At 46.6% G+C, this 22365-nt stretch overlaps 1 protein-coding gene across 3 annotated transcripts in view; it reads right to left on the reverse strand.

The window, feature by feature from the left end:
* Positions 1-11800: 11800 nt before the first annotated feature.
* LOC148526449 (zinc finger protein 219-like) overlaps positions 11801-22365 on the reverse strand; it is a 37633-nt gene continuing 27068 nt past the window's right edge. For all 3 annotated transcript variants that reach the window (XM_088469874.1, XM_088469873.1, XM_088469871.1), the window contains exons 2-4: positions 19780-21599; positions 17227-17358; positions 11801-14973 (exon numbers count right to left, since the gene is read on the reverse strand). In XM_088469874.1, the coding sequence (XP_088326000.1) occupies positions 14393-14973; positions 17227-17358; positions 19780-21553 (2487 nt within the window). In that variant the 5' untranslated portion in view covers positions 21554-21599 and the 3' untranslated portion in view covers positions 11801-14392. The remainder of the gene's footprint in view (positions 14974-17226; positions 17359-19779; positions 21600-22365) is intronic.

Raw genomic sequence — 22365 nt, forward strand, 5'->3', positions numbered from 1 at the left:
TGCAGCTGAAGGGGCATAACTGTGAGGTAATGGGACTGTCACACATAAGGCACGATTTAGAAGGGGACGCTACTGCGTCAGCTCTTGCGTTTGTTGCCGGAGTCACTGCTATGATAATATTTAAATGCTGGTATCAGCCTTCCTCTGATGTAGTATCCTGCATCTAAATGTGCAAGTACTGTGATGCCCACTTTCAGCATCTGAACACGTAGTAATACCTCCGGTGATTCTTTAGATACCATCGACACTTGTACCAACCCGATGGCATGTGAAGTTTTTCTGACTATGGCCTTCTATGCCTGCGGCTGTGCATCTGTGAATGTAGCTGGCTTCATTGACATACCCGCGTCACTCTTATAACACGCCAGGGAGAAAGGCTTTTTTGCGTACACGCCTTTCCACCTCCCAGTGGCCCATTATGTTGCCACCCCATTTCTGATACCATCTGTCCCAATCGCAATAGCACCTTTGTGCGTACACTCTATGTAATGCATAAGCTCTATGGGGTTTTCTGCATTTGTCACGCACGCGAAGGTGCAAAGAATCGCTAAACTACGTAAACAACGGCATTTTGAGCACCTCTGAATCAGTGCCATAGGCTAAGTTTAGTGAGTGAGTACGGCTGCACATGCTTCACCCTTCATAAAACGACTCCACTAGTTAAGTAACTGGGCTGTTTGAGGTCTCAGGGCATCCGCTAGTGGGTACAGAAACTCTGCTACATTATCAAGCCTGTACACACATATTTTCAACACTATTCTTTACTGACCTACTGATATTCCTTCTAATAACCCCTTCTTCCATGATCCAGCTGCCTACCTCAGGATCCTGCTCTCCCATGTCTCCCTTTCCTTCTACACAGGGCCGTTTCTAGGGGCGGGCAACCCGTGCAATTGCACGGGGCGCTCCGCCCTCAATGCAAAATACGCTGGGTCTGACTCCTGCAGGCTGCATCAGCGATGTGACAGCCTGTCTTACCTACAGTAACTTTGCGCGCGCACGGCACGCACCCAATAGCCTTCCCTCCTCTCCTCCTGGGTGTCACATGACAGGAAGGGGGCGGCGCGCACACCACACATCAGCACTGAAGAGTCTGTCCGGTCCCGCCGGCTGAGAGTGACCTCCGCTCCGTCCTGCTACTGGCTGCCCTCGGCTCGACTCCTCACCCACTGTCTCTCTGGTGGTCTCACTGACTGGGTGGTTGGTGGCGGTGGTGCCCGCACTCCAGACTGGGCGGCACTGACTGGGCATGGGATGGAAGCGCGGCAAGCGCACAGCAGCTGCAGCTTCAGCTGGTTCCAATTTACTTCTTCCAGTTCCAGGTAACTAAACTGTACCTCTGCGGGGGGAAGGGGAAGTGCGTGCAGCATGGTGTAAGTGTCACTGTCAGATGTGCAGGCTGCCTGCAGCAGCATGTTGGGGCCTGGGGGGGGTGCACAGAATGTGCTATGTCATTTGGGGGGGTGCAGTGCAGCATGTGTAATATCAATTGGGGGGGCGGGGGGGCAGCATGTGTAATATCAATGGGGGGGTGCAGCATGATGAGTAATGTATATGCTGGGGGGGTGCAGGATGTGTAATATCAATGGGGGGGTGCAGCATGTGTAATATAAATTGGGGGGGCAGGAGTGCAGCATGTGTAATATCAATGGGGGGGTGCAGCATGATGAGTAATGTATATGAGTGTGTAATGTCAGTTGTCGGGCTGGAATGAAGTGTGTATTTCGTGAATCTTGTTTTTTCAATGTGTTTTATGTGGTTCTGGATTTAATAATGTATTTGAGGTGGATGTGCTTTTAAAACGTAGTTTATGTGGCTCTGGCTTTTCCATTATTTTTTATGTGGAAGTGGTTTGTTGCAGTGTATTTTATGTGGCAGTGGTTTGTTGCAGTGTAATCCTGAAGTGGCTTGAAGGTTATGTGGACCTGGCTTATTTTAGTGTATTTTATATGGATATGGCTTGTATTTTCAATGTGCTGGTCTCGGCCCCAACATGACTAAAAACGGGTGTGATACAAGGTCATACTCCTGCAAATGTCACGCCAAAGGCATGCACACACAAATGCGGCGTGGGCTTGTGACAGCTAGGCCACACCCCATTTTTTGAGCGTGTGCCTACAGCGCGCATATGCTGTCAGGCTTTATTTTAACTACATATATTTTTCAGCGCTTTGCCTCTTACAGTTTAGCCACCCCTGGGCTCAGTAGTCACAGTGGCTGACATTCTGTGGTCTTTCGAGACCACGCTCCCTTACTGTGATACCACACCCCCTCACGATGAGGCCACGCCCACTCCGCAATACTACTGTTTCTTGGGGGGGGGGGGCGCAGTTTGACTGCTCGCACTGGGAGCCTCAGACCCTAGAAACTGCCCTGCTTCTACACCAGGGCTAATCTTTGCAAGGAGCAAACTCCACTTCATGTTGTCAAGGGAATTAATTCAATCTTTGTAGCCCACTTTTAAGACTTAAGTGCATACTGGGTTGTTTGCTTAATGTTAGATCTGTTAGGTAAATAGGTAACAGGTAACTGCCAAGTTCAGAAATACTGTATCCCACATTTTTTTAGTTCTATCCTATTTCAGTTTACCTCAATTGCCAAATTTCATTGCCCTTTTTGCTGATAGTAGGGCTGCATAGTCCATCACAGTTATATATTCCATCTCACATTATGTGAAGAAAAATTGAATATAAAAAATATGGAAATATGAGATATGGTAAGAACTTACCCTTGTTATCTCTATTTCTACGAAGTCCATAGGGTTCCACAGGATACCTTGGGGTATAGGTGTGACGTCAGTCGCAGGGCACCAAAGAGTTAAGCTTTCAGCCTCCCAGGATGCACTAGGTCCCCCTCCTATACCCCGCCCCCGGGCCAAGGCACCTCAGTTAGTTACCAAGCCATAGGCCGGAGGAGGAGAAGGAAGAGAGAGAACAAAGATCTGGACACATACAAGAATCACATTCTCACCAGAGGGAGACGGAAAACCGGTGACCAGAGCAAAGCCCATCTGCAGCACAGGTGCGACAGGGCGGGAGTCCTGTGGAACCCTATGGACTTCGTAGAAATAGAGATAACAAGGGTAAGTTCTTACCATATCTCATATTTTCTACTTCAGGGTCCATAGGGTATCCACAGGATACCTTGGGGATGTCCCAAAGCAGTATCCTTTAAGGGTGGGGACGCTCCTGTGCAGAAAGGAGAATCCGCCGCTCGAAGGAAGCATCCTGAGAGGCGAAGGTGTCAAACCTGTAATACCTCACGAAGGTATGGACAGAAGACCACGTAGCAGCCTTGCAGATCTGAACTGCCGAGGCACCACGTCGAGCTGCCCACGAAGGACCCACAGACCTAGTGGAATGAGCCTTCAGAGAAGGAGGGACCGGTAGGCCTTCATGAAGATAAGCTTCAGAAATAGCCATACGGATCCAGGCTGCCAAAGTTTGCTTTGAAGCAGGCCAACCCTTTTTACGGAAGCCAAAGAGGACAAACAAAGCGTCCGACTTCCTAAACGAAGAAGTGCGGTCAACATAAGTCCTTAAGGCCCGCACAACATCCAAAGAGGCCTCACCCACGGAAAGACCCGGTGAGTTAAAGGCCGGAACAACTATTTCCTCGTTAATATGAAACTGGGAAACAACTTTGGGAAGAAACTCGGGCCGAGTGCGGAGCACTGCCCTGTTCCCATAAAAAACCAAGAAAGGGGGTCTACAAGAAAGAGCCCCTAACTCAGAAACACGTCTGGCCGAAGCAATGGCCAGAAGGAAAACAGTCTTAGCTGTTAGCCATTTAAGATCCACTGAGCCCAGTGGTTCAAACGGCGGTCCTTGGAGAGCCCTCAGGACCACAGCCAAATCCCAAGGCGCCACAGGTGGAACAAAGGGCGGCTGAATGCGGAGAACACCCTGCATAAAGGTGCGCACATCCGGGATTGTAGCAATCCTACGGTGAAACCAGACAGATAGGGCCGAAACCTGTACCTTCAAAGAAGCAAGGCGAAGCCCATGATCTAGTCCCGCTTGCAGGAAGGCGAGAATCCGAGACAGACGAAACTCCCGCGGTGCATAACCTCTCGGTCGACACCACTGGAAGAACGTATGCCACACGCGATGGTATATCCTCGCGGAAGACGGTTTCCGAGCTCGCAACATGGTACGCACCACAGAGCTGGAAAACCCCCGGGACCTCAGCATGGCCGTCTCAACAGCCACGCCGTCAAAGACAGCCGAGTCAGGTCCGGGTGAAGGCAAGGACCCTGAGACAGAAGGTCCGGTCGTAGCGGCAACCGCAGAGGAATGTCCACGGACAGACCCTGAAGGTCTGAGAACCAGTGCCGTCTGGGCCACGCGGGAGCTATCAACAGGAGCGTCCCTCCTTCCTGTTTGAATTTCCGGATTACCCGTGGAAGAAGGGAGACCGGAGGGAACAGGTATGCGAACCGGAACGTCCACCGGACGGACAGAGCATCCACCAGAGATGCCCCTTCGTCTCTTGTGCGAGACCCGTACACCGGCAACTTGTTGTTGTGCCGGGACGCCATGAGGTCGATTTCTGGAAGACCCCACCTGTCCACCAGTAGTTGAAAAACGTCCGGGTGCAGGGACCATTCCCCCGGATGAACGTCCTGGCGACTTAGAAAGTCCGCCTCCCAATTGAGCACTCCCGGGATGAAGACCGCTGATATGGCCGGAAGATTGCGCTCCGCCCAAACCAGGATCCGAGAGACCTCTACGAGAGCCGCCCGACTGCGAGTTCCTCCTTGCCTGTTTATGTAGGCCACGGTGGTAGCGTTGTCCGACTGGACCTGCACCGGGCGACCCTGGAGAAACCGCTGTGCCTGCTGGAGAGCATTGAAGACCGCACGGAGTTCCAAGATATTTATTGGAAGCTCCGCTTCTGTCGGCGTCCACCTGCCCTGGAACAAGTGTGGACCCGAAACTGCTCCCCAGCCCCGAAGACTGGCGTCCGTTGTCAACAGGACCCAATTTGGAACCCAGAACGGACGTCCCTTGTTGAGGTGGGTCGTCTGTAACCACCACGTAAGGGACAGGCGAACCTCCTGGGTGAGCACAATCGTCTGGGACTTCAGAGACTGAGTCAGCCCGTTCCACTTGGACAGGATCAGGTGCTGCAGAGGTCTGGAGTGAAACTGGGCGTATTCCACCATGTCGAACACCGACACCATGGAGCCCAGTAACCTCATCGCCGAGTGTAAGGACACCCGGCGGCTGTGCAGACAACTGCGCACCCTTGACTGTAAAGCAGAGATCTTGTCCTCCGTCACGAAGATCCTTTGCTGTCCCGAGTCCAATAAGGCTCCAAGATGCAGAATCCTCCGAGACGGGATTAGAGTGGACTTCTGCCAGTTGATTAGCCAGCCGTGCCGTTGCAGCAGTGCAATGGTCAGGTCCAAGTGGCGTAACAGGAGCTCTGGAGATCCTGCCACCAATAACAGGTCGTCCAAATACGGCAACATGCGGACTCCCTGCAGCCGCAGAGAAGCCGCCATGACCGCCATCACCTTGGTGAAAACACGTGGTGCTGTTGCCAGGCCAAAAGGTAACGCCCGAAACTGGAAGTGGTCGCTGCTGATTGCAAACCTGAGGAACTGTTGATGGCGCCAAAGAATAGGGACATGCAGGTAAGCGTCCTGTATGTCCAATGACACCAAGTAGTCCCCAGGTTCCAGCGCCAGAATGATGGACCGTAGGGTCTCCATCCGAAACTTCGGGACCCGCAAAGACTTGTTGAGTGCTTTGAGGTTGAGAATCGGACGATATGACCCATTGGGTTTCTGTACCAAAAATAGATTTGAATAGAAACCCTGGCCCCTCTGGGAGAATGGAACCGCCACTATAACTCCAGCCTGGAGCATAGTGTGCAATACCTTCCGCAGCTCCGTAGCCTTGTTCCGGTCTGATGGGAGACCCGTGGTGAAGAAGCGAGCCGGGGGTCTGTGCCGGAAGGAGAGGGCGTATCCGTGGGAAACCACCTCCAGAACCCAAGTGTCTGTCGTAGTGATCGACCAACACTGGGCGAACTGTAGCAGGCGGCCTCCCACCCTGGGATCCCCCAAAGGGAGGCCCGGACCGTCAGGCCGCAGGCTTGTCATCTGGCTTGGGCGCCGGACGTCTGGTACTCCATGCCTGCTTCCGGGGCTTGACCGATTTCTTAGGGCCAGCCTGTCGAGGAAACGACTGTGGTTTGGGCCTGCCCTGGGCCCTAGATGACCGAAAGGACGATGGTCCCGAACCAGAAGGAGCAGCGGCCGACGGGAGACAGGCAGATTTGGCTGCCGCCAGCGTGGCCACAATCTTATCCAGATCCGGACCGAAGAGAACTTCTCCGGTAAACGGCAACGCTTCCAGACCTTTCTTGGAATCTGCGTCCGCCTTCCAGGATCGCAGCCACAAGGTGCGACGAGCAGCTACCGCTGCTGAAGAAATTCTAGACACCAGAGTACTAATGTCTAGAGCCGCCTCGTTGATGTAGGTGGCCGAATCACGGAGATTGCCAATCAACTCCGCCTGATCGGCCGGACAGTCGGATTCAAAAGAAGCCTCTAATGAATCCGCCCAGCGCTCCATCGCTCTGGCAACCCAGCAAATGGCCATAGCCGGCTGTGCTGCCCCCCCTGCAAGGGAATAAGCGGACTTCAGGCAGATTTCTACCTTGCGGTCCGTAGCATCCTTAAGGGAGGACATGGATGGCATCGGCAATGTGGCACTATGGACAAGACGGGTCACGTGAGAATCCACCTGTGGAGGGGATTCCCACTTCGCAAAATAATTATCCGCGAACGGATAAGCCACCGCCAGGCGTCTCTGCGGCTGGTATCTTTTGCCAGGTTGTTTCCACGCCTCCTCTAAATGGTCCACCAACTGACCCGAAAGAGGAAAGACTGTGGCATCGCCCTTCACATCTTTGAAAAAGGCATACTTAGATTTAGCCGCTGGGGGAACTTCGTCCTCAATCACCAAGGCTGTGCGGACCGCCCGAATAAGTCCAGGAATATATACTTTGGACTTAGCATCAGCGTCCTTAGTATGGAGAGGTTCCTGATCGTAAGGATCTAGAATCTCCCCATCATCAGACGTCCCTTCGTCATCCTCATAAGGAGCGGACAGAGACGCCACCGGCCTTTTATGAGACCGCATCACAGACTCCCCTTGCAACACATCCGACAAGTGCTGTACAGAACTCGTCAGGGAGTTAACCCACGCTGGCTCCTGAGAACCCGGGAGCGGGGAAATAGGGAGACTGTGGGGTACCACCAATTGTCGTGGGAACCCCTGCATGGGTGACGACACCACAGACTGCTGGGACAAACCCATCGGAGTAAACGCGGGCTGCGGAGCTAACTGGCCCACTAAAGCTGTTAACGCCTGAGCGAAACAAGCCCAGGGCGGCTCCTGTACCGGTGCTGTAACCGTAATAGGCCGCGCCATGGACAAACACTGCCGGCAAAGGCCCTCCGCGCTACCCTCCCCCTCCGCTAACGGTACTTTGCACGTGGTACACTGTAGCCGGAGGGGAAAATCACTTTCAGACATGATGGCACCACGTATGTGACCTCTCTCACCAATTAAGTATTAAATAGGCGAGAGACCACCCTGCAGCACCGCACCGCAAGGGCTTTAGCAGAAAGAACAGGGACAGTAATAAAGCTGACAGTTTAGAGAAGAAAAGATTACAGGCAGCAGCGCTAGCACAGTCACATACAATGCAGAAAAATAACAATTCCTGCACTAACAGCGCTGATCACTCAACTACACAGACACAGGGCCTGGTAGGACACAGCGCTGCATACACAGACCTGACCACAGCGGAGGAGAGGTATGCGGGGGGACCCAGACCACGATGCTTCTGTCCAGCGCTTCCAGCAGCGTTCACCATGCGTTCTGGAGAAGATGGCCGCCGAGGAGCAGAGAGGAGGCTGGCCTGGGGGAGGAGCGCTGCCACAGGACCAGTCGGCAGCATGCAGAGAGGGCTGTGTGCAGCGGGGGAGGCGCCGGCTGTGAGACAGGGAAGGCGCGCTCCCCTGGCATGCATTTAACCCCTGGGACGCCGCAGCGCTACCGCTCTGCTGCGGTCCGCTGTCCCAGGGGGTAGTGGAAGCGCAGGTTGGTCACCTGGCTCCACGCTGCAGCCAGTCCCCAGGGAGCCCCCTGCCTGGGGACTTAGGACCATGTGATCAGCGGGGACCCACCGCGGGACCCCGCTGCTTACCTCTGTCCCCCTTGAATCCGGCCATGGTCCGGAGCATCTGGGGTCACCGCTAGCTGTGACCCCAGACGCCCACCAGCATCCCCGGATCAGTACCGGCGTTCTGGTACCGGCGGGGTGTAGGGAAGACAGCATGGACGTCAGGACTGACTGTCCATGCTGTTCATCCAGTTGTGCAGCCACAGCTGCATGAAGAATAAGCTTCAGGGGCTCTTCTAGCCCCCACTCCAACAGGTGCACCCGACTCCGGCCGGGCACCAAACTAAACTGAGGTGCCTTGGCCCGGGGGCGGGGTATAGGAGGGGGACCTAGTGCATCCTGGGAGGCTGAAAGCTTAACTCTTTGGTGCCCTGCGACTGACGTCACACCTATACCCCAAGGTATCCTGTGGATACCCTATGGACCCTGAAGTAGAAATTTAGGATAATTTCCCTTAGTAGATAACAACATTTTTGAATTCTAAAAGGGCTTTCATTCCATTTCTTCACTAGCGGCTGGGGACTGCTCCTGTCAGCATGGGGCATAGCTGTTTTGCCCTATGCTGTTATTTCTAGAGGTGAACGGGGGTTGGTTACTCTTGTGGATTACTTGGGTCTGATCACTTTGAGAGCGGGACGGACCCTTCCAGCAGCATCACAAGCGGGTCACATGGGTAAGTGACTTGGACATATATATATAGAGGTTTACTGTCACTGTGGTGGTTATCCAGTTCCTTGGTTTGTTGCCTTTACCTGAAGGTCTCCTGCAGACCGAAACGTCGCACTTATCTATGGATATGATATGATTACTGGAATAAACTCCTTTAATTTCTAAAAAGTTCTGGTGAGTGCTCTCTTTTTTCTATAAATTATATACATATACATAGATAGAGAGATATATATATATCTATCTATCTCTATCACACACACACACACACACACAATACTCTGCAAAGGTTTTAGGCAGGTGTGGAAAAATGCTGCAAAGTAAGAATGCTGCAACAGAAACAGCTGTGTAGGAGACTTAAAACTGAATGAGGAACAGCCAAACTCTGCTACAAAGGTGAGGTTGCGGAAGACAGTATCATGTCACAGGTCATACACCATGGCAAGACTGAGCACAGCAACAAGACACAATGTAATTCTACTGCATCAGCAAGGTCTCTCCCAGGCAAAGATTTGAAAGCAGACTGGGGTTTCAAGATATGCTGTTCATGCTGTTTTAAAGAAGCACAAAGAAATGGGGGACATTGAGGAGCATAGATACTTCGCTTCGAAATCGGAAGATTTCCAGCAGGTCCATCAGCTGAGAACTGGCAGAAACAAGTGGGACCTAGGTACACCAATATACTTTTTGGAGAAGTCTGGCCATAAGTGATCTTCATGGAATAATTGCGGCCAAAAAGCCATACCTTCAATGTGGAAACAAGGCCAAGCAACTCAACTATGCACGAAAACATAGGAACTGGGGTGCAGAAAAATGGCAGCAGGTGCTCTGGACTGATGAGTCAAAATTTGAAATATTTGGCAGTAACAGAAGGCAGTTTGTTCGCCGAAGAGCTGGAGAGTGGTACAATAATGAGTGTCTACAGGCAACAGTGAAGCATTGTGGAGGTTCCTTACAAGTTTGGGGGTGCATTTGAGCAAATGGAGTTGGGGACTTGGTCAGGATTAATGGTGTCCTCAATGCTGAGAAATACAGGCAGGTACTTATCCTACATGCAATACCATCAGGGAGGTGTCTGATTGGTTCCAAATTTATTCTGCAGCAGGACAACGACCCCAAACATACAGCCAAAGACATTAAAAACTATCTTCAGCGTAAAGAAGAACAAGGAGTTCTGGAAGTGATGATATGGCCCCCACAGAGCCCTGATCTCAACATATCGAGCCTGTCTGGGATTACATGAAGAGACAGAAGGATTTGAGCAAGCCTACATGCACACAATATCTGTGGTTAGTTCTCCAAGATGTTTGGAACAACGTCCCTGCTGAGCTCCTTCAAAAACTGTGTGCAAGTGTACCTAGAAGAATTGATGCTGTTTTGAAGGCAAAGGGTAATCACACCAAATATTGATTGGATTTAGATTTCTCTTCTGTTCATTCACTTTGCATTTTGTTAATTGATAAAAATAAACTATTAACACTTCTATTTTTTAAAGCATCTTACTTTGCAACATTGTTTTCACCCAGTAAAAGTAAAGTGTCTTTTATGTTCAGAAGAACCCACTGTTACCCTGAGTTCTCATCAGAATCAAAGGGGTATATATGTATTTTTATGTTAATTATAAAAGTGTGGAATGTATTACCAAGAAACCTTGCCACCTGGGTGATATAGCACATTGATGTTTAATAATTAAACCACCAGCACTCATATTCCTGTGCGAATGACATATCACAGAGCAGAAGCAATATTCTCGTGCTGCATGACAGGTATCTTGCTAAAATATACCATACCTATACTCTGAATACTAACAGCATTTCCATTTTTATTCCATTAGGTTCTTCCTATGGATCATCCCGGAGGTTTTGCGATTATCTGTTCATATCATTGAATTGAACAGATTTGCTAAGTTGCCGGATTACAACACTGATTTTCTCTACTCACTACATTAGAGAAACAATATTCACATTTAATGTACTAGACTGTGACAGTAGAGGAAGCAAGGTGTAGATGTATAAAAAGAATCAGGTGAAGTTGCTGCACACCTCATAGGAACCCCATGCAGTGTCCACAGAAGCAGAACGTTCTGGGCACCAATCGTTGTAGCTCTTGTCACAATGTCACAGAAGGCATCCAACAAACTAATACAGCCATGCAGCCTGCAATGTTCTATACTGCAGCTGAAGTGTCACACTGGCAAAACTACAGGGTGGACCATCCATTAGCTATGCTGTAAGATGCAACGTTAAGCCATGACGTCGCAATGTGATAGCTGAGCCCAGTAACACCAGCCAACAGGATACCGACAGTTAAGAGTCTGACTGACTGGGGGGGAATGGGGCTGGGAGAGTCTGATGTTTCAAACCTTTGAGAGAAATAAAGTGGAGAAGTGGTTCATAGCAAACAATCAGCTTATGTCATGTTTTAAACTGTGCTAGATAAATAAGTTAAAAGCTGATTGGATGCTCTGGGCAACTACTACAATTTATCTCTCTCGAAGGTTTGTTACATCTCCCCGACACACTGCCAGACAGGTCAGCTGGAGGAGAGGGGCACTAAGCCTTAATAAGCAGGTAAGTCTGCTGCAGAAAAGTGGGGAGAAGAGGGCGGAAAGGCTGCTCTGCATATAATCTGAAACTATTTTTCAATCAAAAACTTTTTATTAATAATAATATATTATATTGATTAAAATACCCAATGGTTATTTTATTGTATTAGAATTGTATTAGAATGCAGCTACATGTCTAAAGGTGCCTACACTCTAGACCAGTGTTGGCTTACCATGACACTCCAGCTGTATATCCCAGCATGCCCTGCCACAGTTTTAGCATGCCCTAATAGCAAAACTGTAGCAGTGCATGCTGGGTTATGTAGTTCCATAACAGCTGGAGTGTCAAGGTTAGCCAACACTGCACTAGACGATGTGCTCACAATGCAATATCGTGGGCTATGTGCCTTGAACTTTCCCCAGCACTCCAGGACACGATGGTGCTAAAAAGTATCTAATCTGACTTAAGATCTATTGTGCACAAAATATATCTATTGCACAAAATCGTGTATGAGATTGGCAAATCTTGCCTGCAGTAGGCAAGATCTGAAGATGCGATGTACGACCAGCGGGTACGCGCATCGGCATAATTAGTGGACACTCATGATTTGTACATATTTTGCACGATTTGTTGTTCCGATGCGTCAAAATCGGGCGAATCGTGTAAAATATCGTCTAGTGTGTAGGAACCTTAAGTTTAAATTCGGTATACTTTTATGGTCCTTAAAATGGCCCCAGGAAGAAGAAGAGTTTTACACAGCTGACCTGGTACAATACGGAATTCTCTCAGGGGGGCTCTAAGACTATAGACAACTGAAAATAGTTATTGTGTACATATCATATAGGCTTCTTTCCCTTCCATACACTGGAAATCACCTGATTCTCCAGTGGGTATTATTGATTCATCCATATCTAATTGTTATATTCGCAGACCTGTGAATTTCCATTGTCCAGTTGTATTACATGCAGGCACCAAAATGCAAACAATAATGTAGGTCATATGAGAGATCATCCTTTTTGTGATAAAGGGCCACAATCTATGTGGGTTACAGTGTGGATTATAAAAATGGTCCCTAGTAGTTTCTGTAATACAGTCTTTATATGTATTATTACCAGTAGTATTGTAACAATAAAGGACCGGGTGCTTTGTGGCAGATACAGAACCAACATACATAGAAATCATGTAAACACTTGTATGTTCAGCTACGAAGCACCATCTAGTGGATGTGATCTTTTTCTCTGGCTCGCCATCTGGTGGTTGGAATGTGCTTAAAATATACATCTGCTCATTTGCTTCCCATAAACTTTTACAGTGATCTCGATTAACTAGAACTTCCATGATGTTCATGATATGTAGTTTAGCAGCAGCTGCTGTGAAAAAACTATTGCCCTTCCCCTTTCTGGAAATTAATCTGTGAATTTTGAGGAGGCTTTAAAGGCTGTTACTTACATCATGCCTAGTGTTAGAATGGTTATCACATCTAATGAAAACACATATTACAGCACATGAATAAAATAAACAATTTACAACATAAAGTAATGGTTTCTCTCCAGCTAGGTCCATATGAAAATTTTGCAGGGCTAAATTAGAATGTATAAGAACGCAAAAACATCATTTTTAGTCAGCTTTTTGCTTCAACACAAACAAATCTGTGGTTGATTTAGACAAAGGGCACATCCAAACAGATATTTATTTTGCACTATATGCTGCTGAACACCCCTCTGATCAGTACTAAACAAAACACCTATGAGAGAGAGTAAAAAGTGTGTTTGTGTGTATGTGCGTGTGTCAGTCAGAGAGGTGGACAATGAGAACTGCATTTTCCATGCTCCTTCACTTGGTGCAAGGGCAAAAAAGCCATCAAACAAGTTAATGTGTTATTAAAGAGAAAAAGGTGGATGTACCCTTGAAGTGACTTGTTTTCCATATACATCTTTTTTTCACATATAGCAATTAGATGGTGTATATTGTGGCTTTGGAATTGTGCATATATGGGCTTTGTCGCTGTTAAAGCCAAATTAGTATTTTAAAACAGATTTTATTTCTTTTTTTCATATTTATTTATTTTTCTACAAGAAAAGAATAAAAAAAAATATAGAAATCTCTAAACGTGGAAATGTATTTTTTGAGCAGAAACCTAAATAATCAGGGAATGCGGAAGAAGGGTGACATGTTTTTTGGGTTGTCTACCTGTGGCTGGGTCTGAACGATCCAAATGATATTATCAAAAATAAAGTCTCAGCAAAAACCAGAGGGGAAATTTCTGGGGGCAAAATAATCATTATTACTAACATGTCTATTTTATCCTTTTTAACCCTATTTCTAGTGTCTCTCATTCTATCACTAGCTTTCTGTGATCCTATGTCTAGCTGGTTCATTTGTCTTATAACACAGATATGCTGCAAGCATTTGGTCACAGTGAAAAGTGCACTTCCTGACCCCTTTACTCAGTGCATACAATGTTTTGTTTGTACGCATTTTCTATTCTTTTCTTTCAATCTCCCATTTATTGCTAACTCTCATACCTTTGAAAAACAGTCAATTCCATCAACAGCTGTCTCTTGACTGCCATCCTTATTGTCCTGTCTGCCACTGCTGTCATTGACTGTCTCTCCCAGGAAAGGGTGTCACTGACTGTCTCTATTTCAAAGCCATATCTCTCAAACCAAGCTTGCTTTCTCACTGTCTTTTACCCTAACTCTATCACATTCGGCCCCCTTTTCTACCTGTATCTGCCACATTCTATCCATTCCTAGCTGTTACACCCACACTCCCATTATCTACCTGTCTTAATTATTCCTTCCCAATTAGTAGCTGTCTCCCCTCGATATCCAACACAAGCCACAATCTCATTTTCTCTTGGTACCCATCATATTTTCTCTCTCCTAAACATCCTCATCGCTCATGTTATGTGGATTATGGATTTTGGGCAGTCACAGGGCACTTCTCATACCATCTGCCCTTTAGTTGTCAGTTCACTCAGTGCTTTCACATGGCTCTGGGCTGTCTCTCAGACTAGGGCCTTGGGACTGTGGGCTGAGCACAGGCCGGGGTCTTCCTCTTATGTAGCCTCCCTTTCTACGTGATCTCCTCCCATGATGCACTTGTAAATGGAGACTCATTAGCTCTCCCACAGAGGTTACAAACGGACAGTACATGCAGCGGTGGAAAGGGTTTCCTTGAGACAAATCCAAGGGCTCATGCTCTGGTCTTCCATTAGTTGGCTGATGGGAAGGGCTCCTTCTCCTCTGCCCACCTCTGCCAGACATGCGAGGAAATGCACTAGGACCCTGACCCTCATTCAGGTGAAGACGGAGGGGCAGGGAGGTGCCATCTTCACAGGAAGTGGGCAGATCAGGACAGGAACTTCCCCAAGCAGAAGATACAGCAGGAAGAAGTCGCTCTTGCTGGGATGCACCTTGCTGAATGCTCTTACCCCTTAAGGGGACGCCAGCAGAAAGTTTGGAGTCGCGGTGATGCCTCTGGAGATGGTATTTCAGAGAACCAGACTGAGTGCCAGCATAAGAGCAATGAGGGCATTTATAAGGTCGCTCTCCTGTGTAGGAGCAAGAAAAGAGGGGAAATAGTGTAGAAACAGGAGAAAGGTTTGAAAAATAATTGATTATTTGAAATGAAAGGCAATCAAAAGCATGATAATATATTTCATAGCTGGGTTACGTAGTATAAATAAAATGTACATAAAGTGCGTACACACTTAGCGAGTTTTTAAACAATTTGCCCGATTCCGACGGTTCGAAACAACAAATTGTTAAGTGTAGAATGGATTGGGTAGAAAGGCTATGTGATAAGGAGGGACAGGCAGGCCGGTTTTTTACATTATGGGAATCTTATATTGATACCTTACCACTCACAACTAAACAGCAAATTCATAACAGCCTACACCAGACCACCTGGTACCTTACACGAATGGTAGTGCAGGATCCCCCTATTCATTTTTAGGGACGATTGGTCTAATTGATGCCTCCATGTGTATTTTCAATTCTACGTTTCTCTTTTGTTTTCCAAATGGTTGGGATCGTAGCTGCTTGATGTTTATCTGTTAATTTTACTATTTCATTGCATTACTGACAATTGTTAGCAAATTTATTGCACCAGTTTTTTCTTTTCCAATATTGTCTTTCTATAGTCTTGTTGCTCAATACTTTGTATTTTTGTGTACTGTAATGCCTCAAATAATAAGAAAAAAAAGTGTTTTCACGGTGTGTCCTCCCGTGATGTCGTCAGCTGCATCTTCGGGTCAGCACTACATGCAGCCCAACCTGACGATGCAGCCGACAACCACACGCAAAGGGATTCGGTCAGGCACCGGATCGTAGTGTGTACCAGCCGCCTGATATGTCGGCCCGTCGACAGAGGGGTCATCAGTCACATCGCTGGGTACACATGACATTTACAGTGTACCCAGCTTTAGACTGGTATTTAGGTTCATAATTATGTACAGACATTTCCAGGATATCCCCAAAAATAGCCATTTTTGCTGGATAGAAGCAAATTTCAAGCATCCCCAGTTTCTAGAGTGGGACTGCAGAAGATACTGAAGATAGCTTTCCATGGAGGCTGCTAAATTGCAAGATTTACCAAACTCCGGAATGCGAAGCATTCCTGAGCTTAGGCCGGTAGTTAATGCCATCTTCAGGTGGCGTTAGCCCTCCATTGCAGATTTTTTTGAAGAGGAATCCTTCAGACCCCTCCCCATTGTCCCCCGCTGGTGCATGTGCAGCCCTGAACACTGCACATGCGAATTAGGCCAGGTCATTCCAAACCCACAAGCAATGTGATAGTAGTAGCTATGACTCTGCTTACTGTACAGCCATGGCCAAAAGTTTTGAGAATGACACAAGTATTGGTTTCACAAAGTTTGGTGCTTCAGTGTTTTTAGACCTTTTTAGTAGCATTTCATAAGTGTCAAAGGCTTTTATTGACAATTACATTAAGTTTATGCAAAGACCTCTGCAATTCGCCCTGGCATGCTGTCAATCACATTCTGGGCCACATACTGACTAATGGCCGCCCATTCTTGCCAAATCAATACTTGGAGTTTGTCAGAATTTGTGGGTTTTTATTTGTCCACCCGCCTTTTGCAGAATATCAGTCTGTCCCTGATGTTTTTCCTGGAGAGAGGTGGCTTCTTTGTTGTCCTTCTTGACACCAGGCCATCCTCCAAAAGGTCTAAAAACACTGAAGCAGCAAACTGTGTGAAAACCCAAACTTGTGTCATTCTCAAAACTTTTGGCCATGGCTGTATATCTTATCGCCAGGACAGGTCATGCTCACAAACAGTTTTTCGGCACTCAAAGGATGATAATTGGAAGAGGTCATTTACATTCACAAATTGTGATTATGGGCAATATTTTTACATCTCAACTGCATTAAAAATATGTGATAAATATGCCCCTTACTCATACTTTCGCATCCTCCTGACCTTTGGCCTGTGTGACTGGAATGATACAGCCCACCAAGAAACTCTGCAATCTGGCTGGATCAAAATGCAATATAGAGCACCTATCCTTGTGTGTCCATGTGTATCAATGCCTATTTCCCTATAGATTGTAAGCTTGCGAGCAGGGCCTTCCTATCTCTATGTCTGTCTGTTATTACCCAGCTTTGTTCTATTACTGTTTGTTGTAAAGCGCACAGGAATATGCTGCGCTATATAAGAAAATGTTAATAAATAAAATCATAAAAAACTTATGTAAATAAGTTAGAGAATAATAGGTGAGAAAGCAAATCAAACAGTACATATGAAAAGATGTGCTAAAATCTCAGAAATGAACAGACACTCTCCTACCTGTGTGCACACGGAGATGCACCTTCAGGTGATGGGAAGAACGGAAGGATTTGGCGCAAAAGGGACAGTCTCTCCCAGTCCCTCCACGAGGTCTCTCCACCTGAGAGGAGTTAACGCTCCATCCGTTCTTATCTGGAGAAGAAATTAGGAGAGTACTGAAAAACCTGTGTGCATGTGAAAAGATCACATTCTAGCAGCTAGGTGGTGTAGTGGTTAGTATTACTCCCTCACAGCACTAAGGTCATGAGTTAAATTCCTGACCAGAGCCTTTGCAGTGTGGAGTGTGTATGTTCTCCCTGTGTTTGCTTGGGTTTCCTCAGACTCTCCAAAAACATACATACTGGTAGGTTAATTGACAAGAATAATCCTAGCAATGGTGAAGCAGGTCAATAATGAGCTCTGGACTGGCCCCGCTCTCCTGCATAGGTGATGTCACAAAATCATGAAGAGGGGGCTGGGACCAGCAAACGGAAGATGGGACTGTCCTAAGAACATAACAAGCGTCTATCAGGTGGATCTTCAGGCTGAAAGGTGGATGCTTTCCAGGCACCCAGCAAGCCAAATGCAGGTGCCAAAGGGCAGTGACCGTACCCCTCGACCTTGTGCCCTGGTTGTTGGCACCGCTCACAGACCCCTAGTTATGACCCGGACCCTATTTTGTATGGTGTATGTGTGTGTGCATGTTAGGGAATTTAGATTGTAAACTCCAATTTGGGAATGGAAATCAATGTCAAACTCTCTGTACTGTGCTAGAGCTGTATAAATACAATACAAATCCAAGAACATGGATTTCCTATTGCATAAATGTAAATATTAGTATTAAAGAAAAAATTGTTGCAATCTGCTCTGTAAATGATTTTGTTAGGTCTAAACTAGCCATTGTGTTGCATAAACAGAGTTGTCTGCAATAAATCATATTTGTTTTGATGCATTTTGATTTTTTTGCTTTCAATTTGAGGTTGTTTTTTCTTTGTTTGGACCACTTTGCTATTGTGTTGCATGTCTATTGTGACGTTAAAGTAAAAATCAGACTAATTTAAGAACCCCAAGAGAGCAAAACTGCAGAGCAAATGTTGTTTTTTTCAGGTAGTGTGCCTAGATTTGTACAAAGTTTTACAGGGAGTGCATGCATTTGTGGGCTAAGATGGTGGCATTTGTAGGTGGGTGGGAGGATTTGCTCCTGCAGATGGCAGCAGTTGGATCAAGGACACTCCCTTGCAAATGGTGCATTGTACACACAAAAGCACCTAGTTTTGCAGATATTAAATTTAATTTTGTGTTATGGGATTATTGAAATTACGTAAAGGGGTGGAAAGGTCAAGTAAAGGGCGCATTTAAGGGCCTTTGCCTGTTTACCTCTGCATAATGCATCTGTCAGATACATTTCTGCGAGAAAGCACACTGGGGCCGATTCAATTACCAGCGCGGAGATATTCACAACACGCGGAATTGAATCGGCCCCATTGTTAGATGGATTTTGACCACAGTTATAAAACATAAGAAATACGCAAGAGGGATACATGTAATAAAGACAGTCCTCACATCCCTTCACCCTAATTATTCATTTAAGACATAACTTAGCCTACACAAAATTCTAAGGGGTTTTCAAGAAACAATAATACAGTTTACCATCCTCTAGAACAAAGAAAATGACACATAGCCTTCTATACAGATGTGCCTGACTTCAGCTCTTCTAAATTAGGAGGTTTGTCAATCAGTGGGCAGAATAATCCAGATTTATTTGCATTAATATTAAGAAATCGTGAAAACATTTATTGTACTTAAAGGAGGGAGGATTGGAGGCATGTTTAATAAGACATAACATGACATAAATCCTTCCTCAAGGAAGATTGTTATGCAAAATGGTCACAGTGCCCATTACTACATGTTCCTTCCAATGCCACTATGAACATCCATCATTCAGTTTTGAAATCTTTCCAATCCCGTTAGCACAATAACACTGTGCATTACTTAATGATGCATGCTTACAGCAAGCATGTGAAAAGCCATCTGTAATGATGCTGTATGCCATGCCTCTCTATTAACGTCAATACCTACTTCTGACAGGAATCTGCAGGAAAGCTTTTCTAAAGGGGAGGGTGAGCGATCACATATTACACCTTCTACAGCAATTAATATCCCCTTCCCATTTCAAATATCTCCTGTCAATCCCTGTCAAAAGTAGGAATTGACTTTAAGGAAAATGAGGATGTACAACACTTCCAATTACTTTTTATTAGGGATGTGCAGGCTCGGATAGGTTCGAGTTTGCACGTGGAGTTCGGATTTTTCCCTCCAAAAAAACGGAACTCAGAACGAGGCAAAACGTCATCTTACATGGACGAACATCATCATTCCTGGTCTTTTGTCCAGGAATGATGATGTTCGTCCATGTAAGATGACGTTTTGCCTCGTTCTGAGTTCCGTTTTTTTGGAGGGAAAAATCCGAACTCCACGTGCAAACTCGAACCTATCCGAGCCTGCACATCCCTACTTTTTATATAGATTTAAATGACATTTCAGTAAAAAGCATAATTAAACAATCATTCTTACCTGAAAACCCCACTGTTTTCAGTACAATTCCAGAGGGGCCCTGTGGTAGCATAACTTTGGAAGAGGCTCCCTCTCCGACTGCTGCACCCATTGCCTGTCCTCTTGAAGATGCACTGGCTCCATCTTGATCTCCATCTCCACCTTGCACTGCTCTTGCTGTGGCTTGGAGCATTTGGGAACAGGTGGCATCCCCAGGAGGAGGCAACCTCAATAGGAGGCCTGAATAGAAATTTTGATATCCAAGAAGCCTGGAAGAGGAGGATGATGAAGGGGAATTTGAAGTGGTGGCATGAGACGACTGATGCACAAGGGGCTCCTGCCCTGCTACTCCTTTTATCTTTCCAAGGTGGACCTTCATGTGGTTCTTCAGAAACCATGACTCCTTGAAGCATCGTCCACAAACTGAACATCGATGATCAAAGGAGTCCTTATGTTTGCGCATGTGACCCTTTAAGAACCATGACTGGGTGAAGCTCTGTGAACAGATCTCACATTTGAACTCAGCAGGCGGTAGGGCAGGAGTTGGGGCAGGTACAGGTGGAACAATCTTGGGTCGCTGTGGGGCTGAATGTCTCCTCTCAACATGTCCCATCAGCTCCCCCTCCTGAGATGCTGCAAAGTCACAAAGGTGACACTTATAAGGCCGATGAAGAATTCTGAGGTGACGCTCCAACTCAGCTGCCTTCCGAAATTTACCTTTGCAGAATGGACAAGGGTGGCGAAGTGTGGGAAGTGGAGCAGGAATAGACAAAAGAGGAACTGGTTCTTCAATGTCTTCTGGTGCTGAATTTTGAATTACAGAGGAATTGGGTTCTTTTTGATGTTGGTGTCCCAGAATCATAGACCTTTTGGAGTTTGAGTCAAAGGGTGTCTTGAGCCCTCCACGGCCTGGGGTTAGAGTCCCACGTACCCTGTGGGTACTCGCATGGAGTGCCAGAATGCTGATAAAACGGAACTGTTTCCCACATATTGTGCATGGAAATTGACGGGACTTGGAGCTTGAACCATCAGAAAAACCATTGGAATGACGTTGAAGATCCAGTTCTTCATCAGCAAAAGAAAGGCCAAGGAGAGAAGATGAGGTAGGAGGAGAAGGAGGAGGAGAGGAAGGTGAAGCCTGAGATGGCGACAGAGAGGATGGAGGAGGAGAAGGAGAAGGAGAAGTTGGAGCCAAAGAATATACTGGACATGTATCCAGATTTGGTGGGGACATAGGAATCATTGAAATGTAAGGGGAGGCCGGAGGTGTGGAAGGTGCAGAAGAGTCCACGAGAGGGCAGAGAGAAACTGGTGATGGAGAAGGAGAAATTGGAGGAGGTGATACAGATGGTGGAGGGGGAGATAGAGCAATGGAAGGTGGGCTTGGAGCCACAGGAGGAGGGCAGAATGTTACCCTTTGAGGAGAAAGACTCTCAGGTGGAGGACAAAGAGAGACAGCTGAAGGGGAATCTGGAGGAGAAGTGAGAGGGAGGGAAGTTGCAGCAGGACTGATACGTAGTAAAGGTGAAGATTTTGAAGGAGAACTTTGAGAGGGCAGAGGTAGAATAGTGACATGAGACATAAGAACAGTAGGAGAGGGTGAAAGAGAAGCAGGAGCTGGTGAGATGTGAATAGGAGATGGTGGGGTTGGAGGGGAAACAGGTTGAGGAGGTGCTGGGGATATATTGATTTGTTGAGAAATGGATTGCGGAGGTGTTGAAGGGTTCATGATAGAAAGAGGAGGCGACTGAGAAGAAGGAAGTGCTTGAGTGAGAAGCGGTGGAACAGAGTCCATTGCTAGGATGTCTCAAAGGGTCTCTCCAGGGGTGTTGATTATTCTCCTAAGGAAACAAAATATAGAGGATTATAAAAATAATAGTGAGAACTTTTGGGTTAGATTTCTAGATGTATACTTTAAAAATCAATCAGTAAATTGGAAAGCCAAAGTGACCCTGATATTTTAGAACCTTCTATTTTCTTCCAGGCATAAGCTCTGCTAGTTTAGAGAGACATTATGTTGCTATTTTCTCAGCTGATGCCCTCTGTGACAGATAGTTTGATATTGAAGTCTATAAATGCTGTTCTTTTTCAGACAGTGATGTAACCACTTTGGGGTTAATCCTATTAGGTGCCATTGCAACAGCATAGAAACGCCATCAATGGCACCGCAACTCGTCCCCCCTAATGGTCCAATCTTGCGCTGGACTTGCAGATTTTTGCACATACAAAAATCAGCAAGTTTGGAGGTGCCGTAAGTGCAGCATATAGCCGGGGACTTGCCACTAATAGGATCGAACCCTAAGAACTAATCCATGAAAGTCAAATAAAAAAATAAATACATATTAGAAGTTCCATGATCTTATTTTGGCCTGAGTCTATAAGCCGCCTAACGCAAGGTGACGCCAGGCATGCTTATAATACATACTGCAAAAACTCCATTTTTAAACCATAAAATCAAGGAAAGTGTTGACTGAGGAATGTTTCAAAACACTCCAAACATCAAGTAAAATATGGCGGTGTAGACACAAGGTCATTTGCAATTGACTACACAGGATTATTTTATTAAATGTTTTTGTCAGCATTGTCTTTGAATGGAAGATGTTTTGT

Source organism: Taudactylus pleione, unplaced genomic scaffold (assembly GCF_031769625.1).
Source record: "Taudactylus pleione unplaced genomic scaffold, aTauple2 ptg000095l, whole genome shotgun sequence".
Taxonomy (NCBI): Eukaryota; Metazoa; Chordata; class Amphibia; order Anura; family Myobatrachidae; genus Taudactylus; species Taudactylus pleione.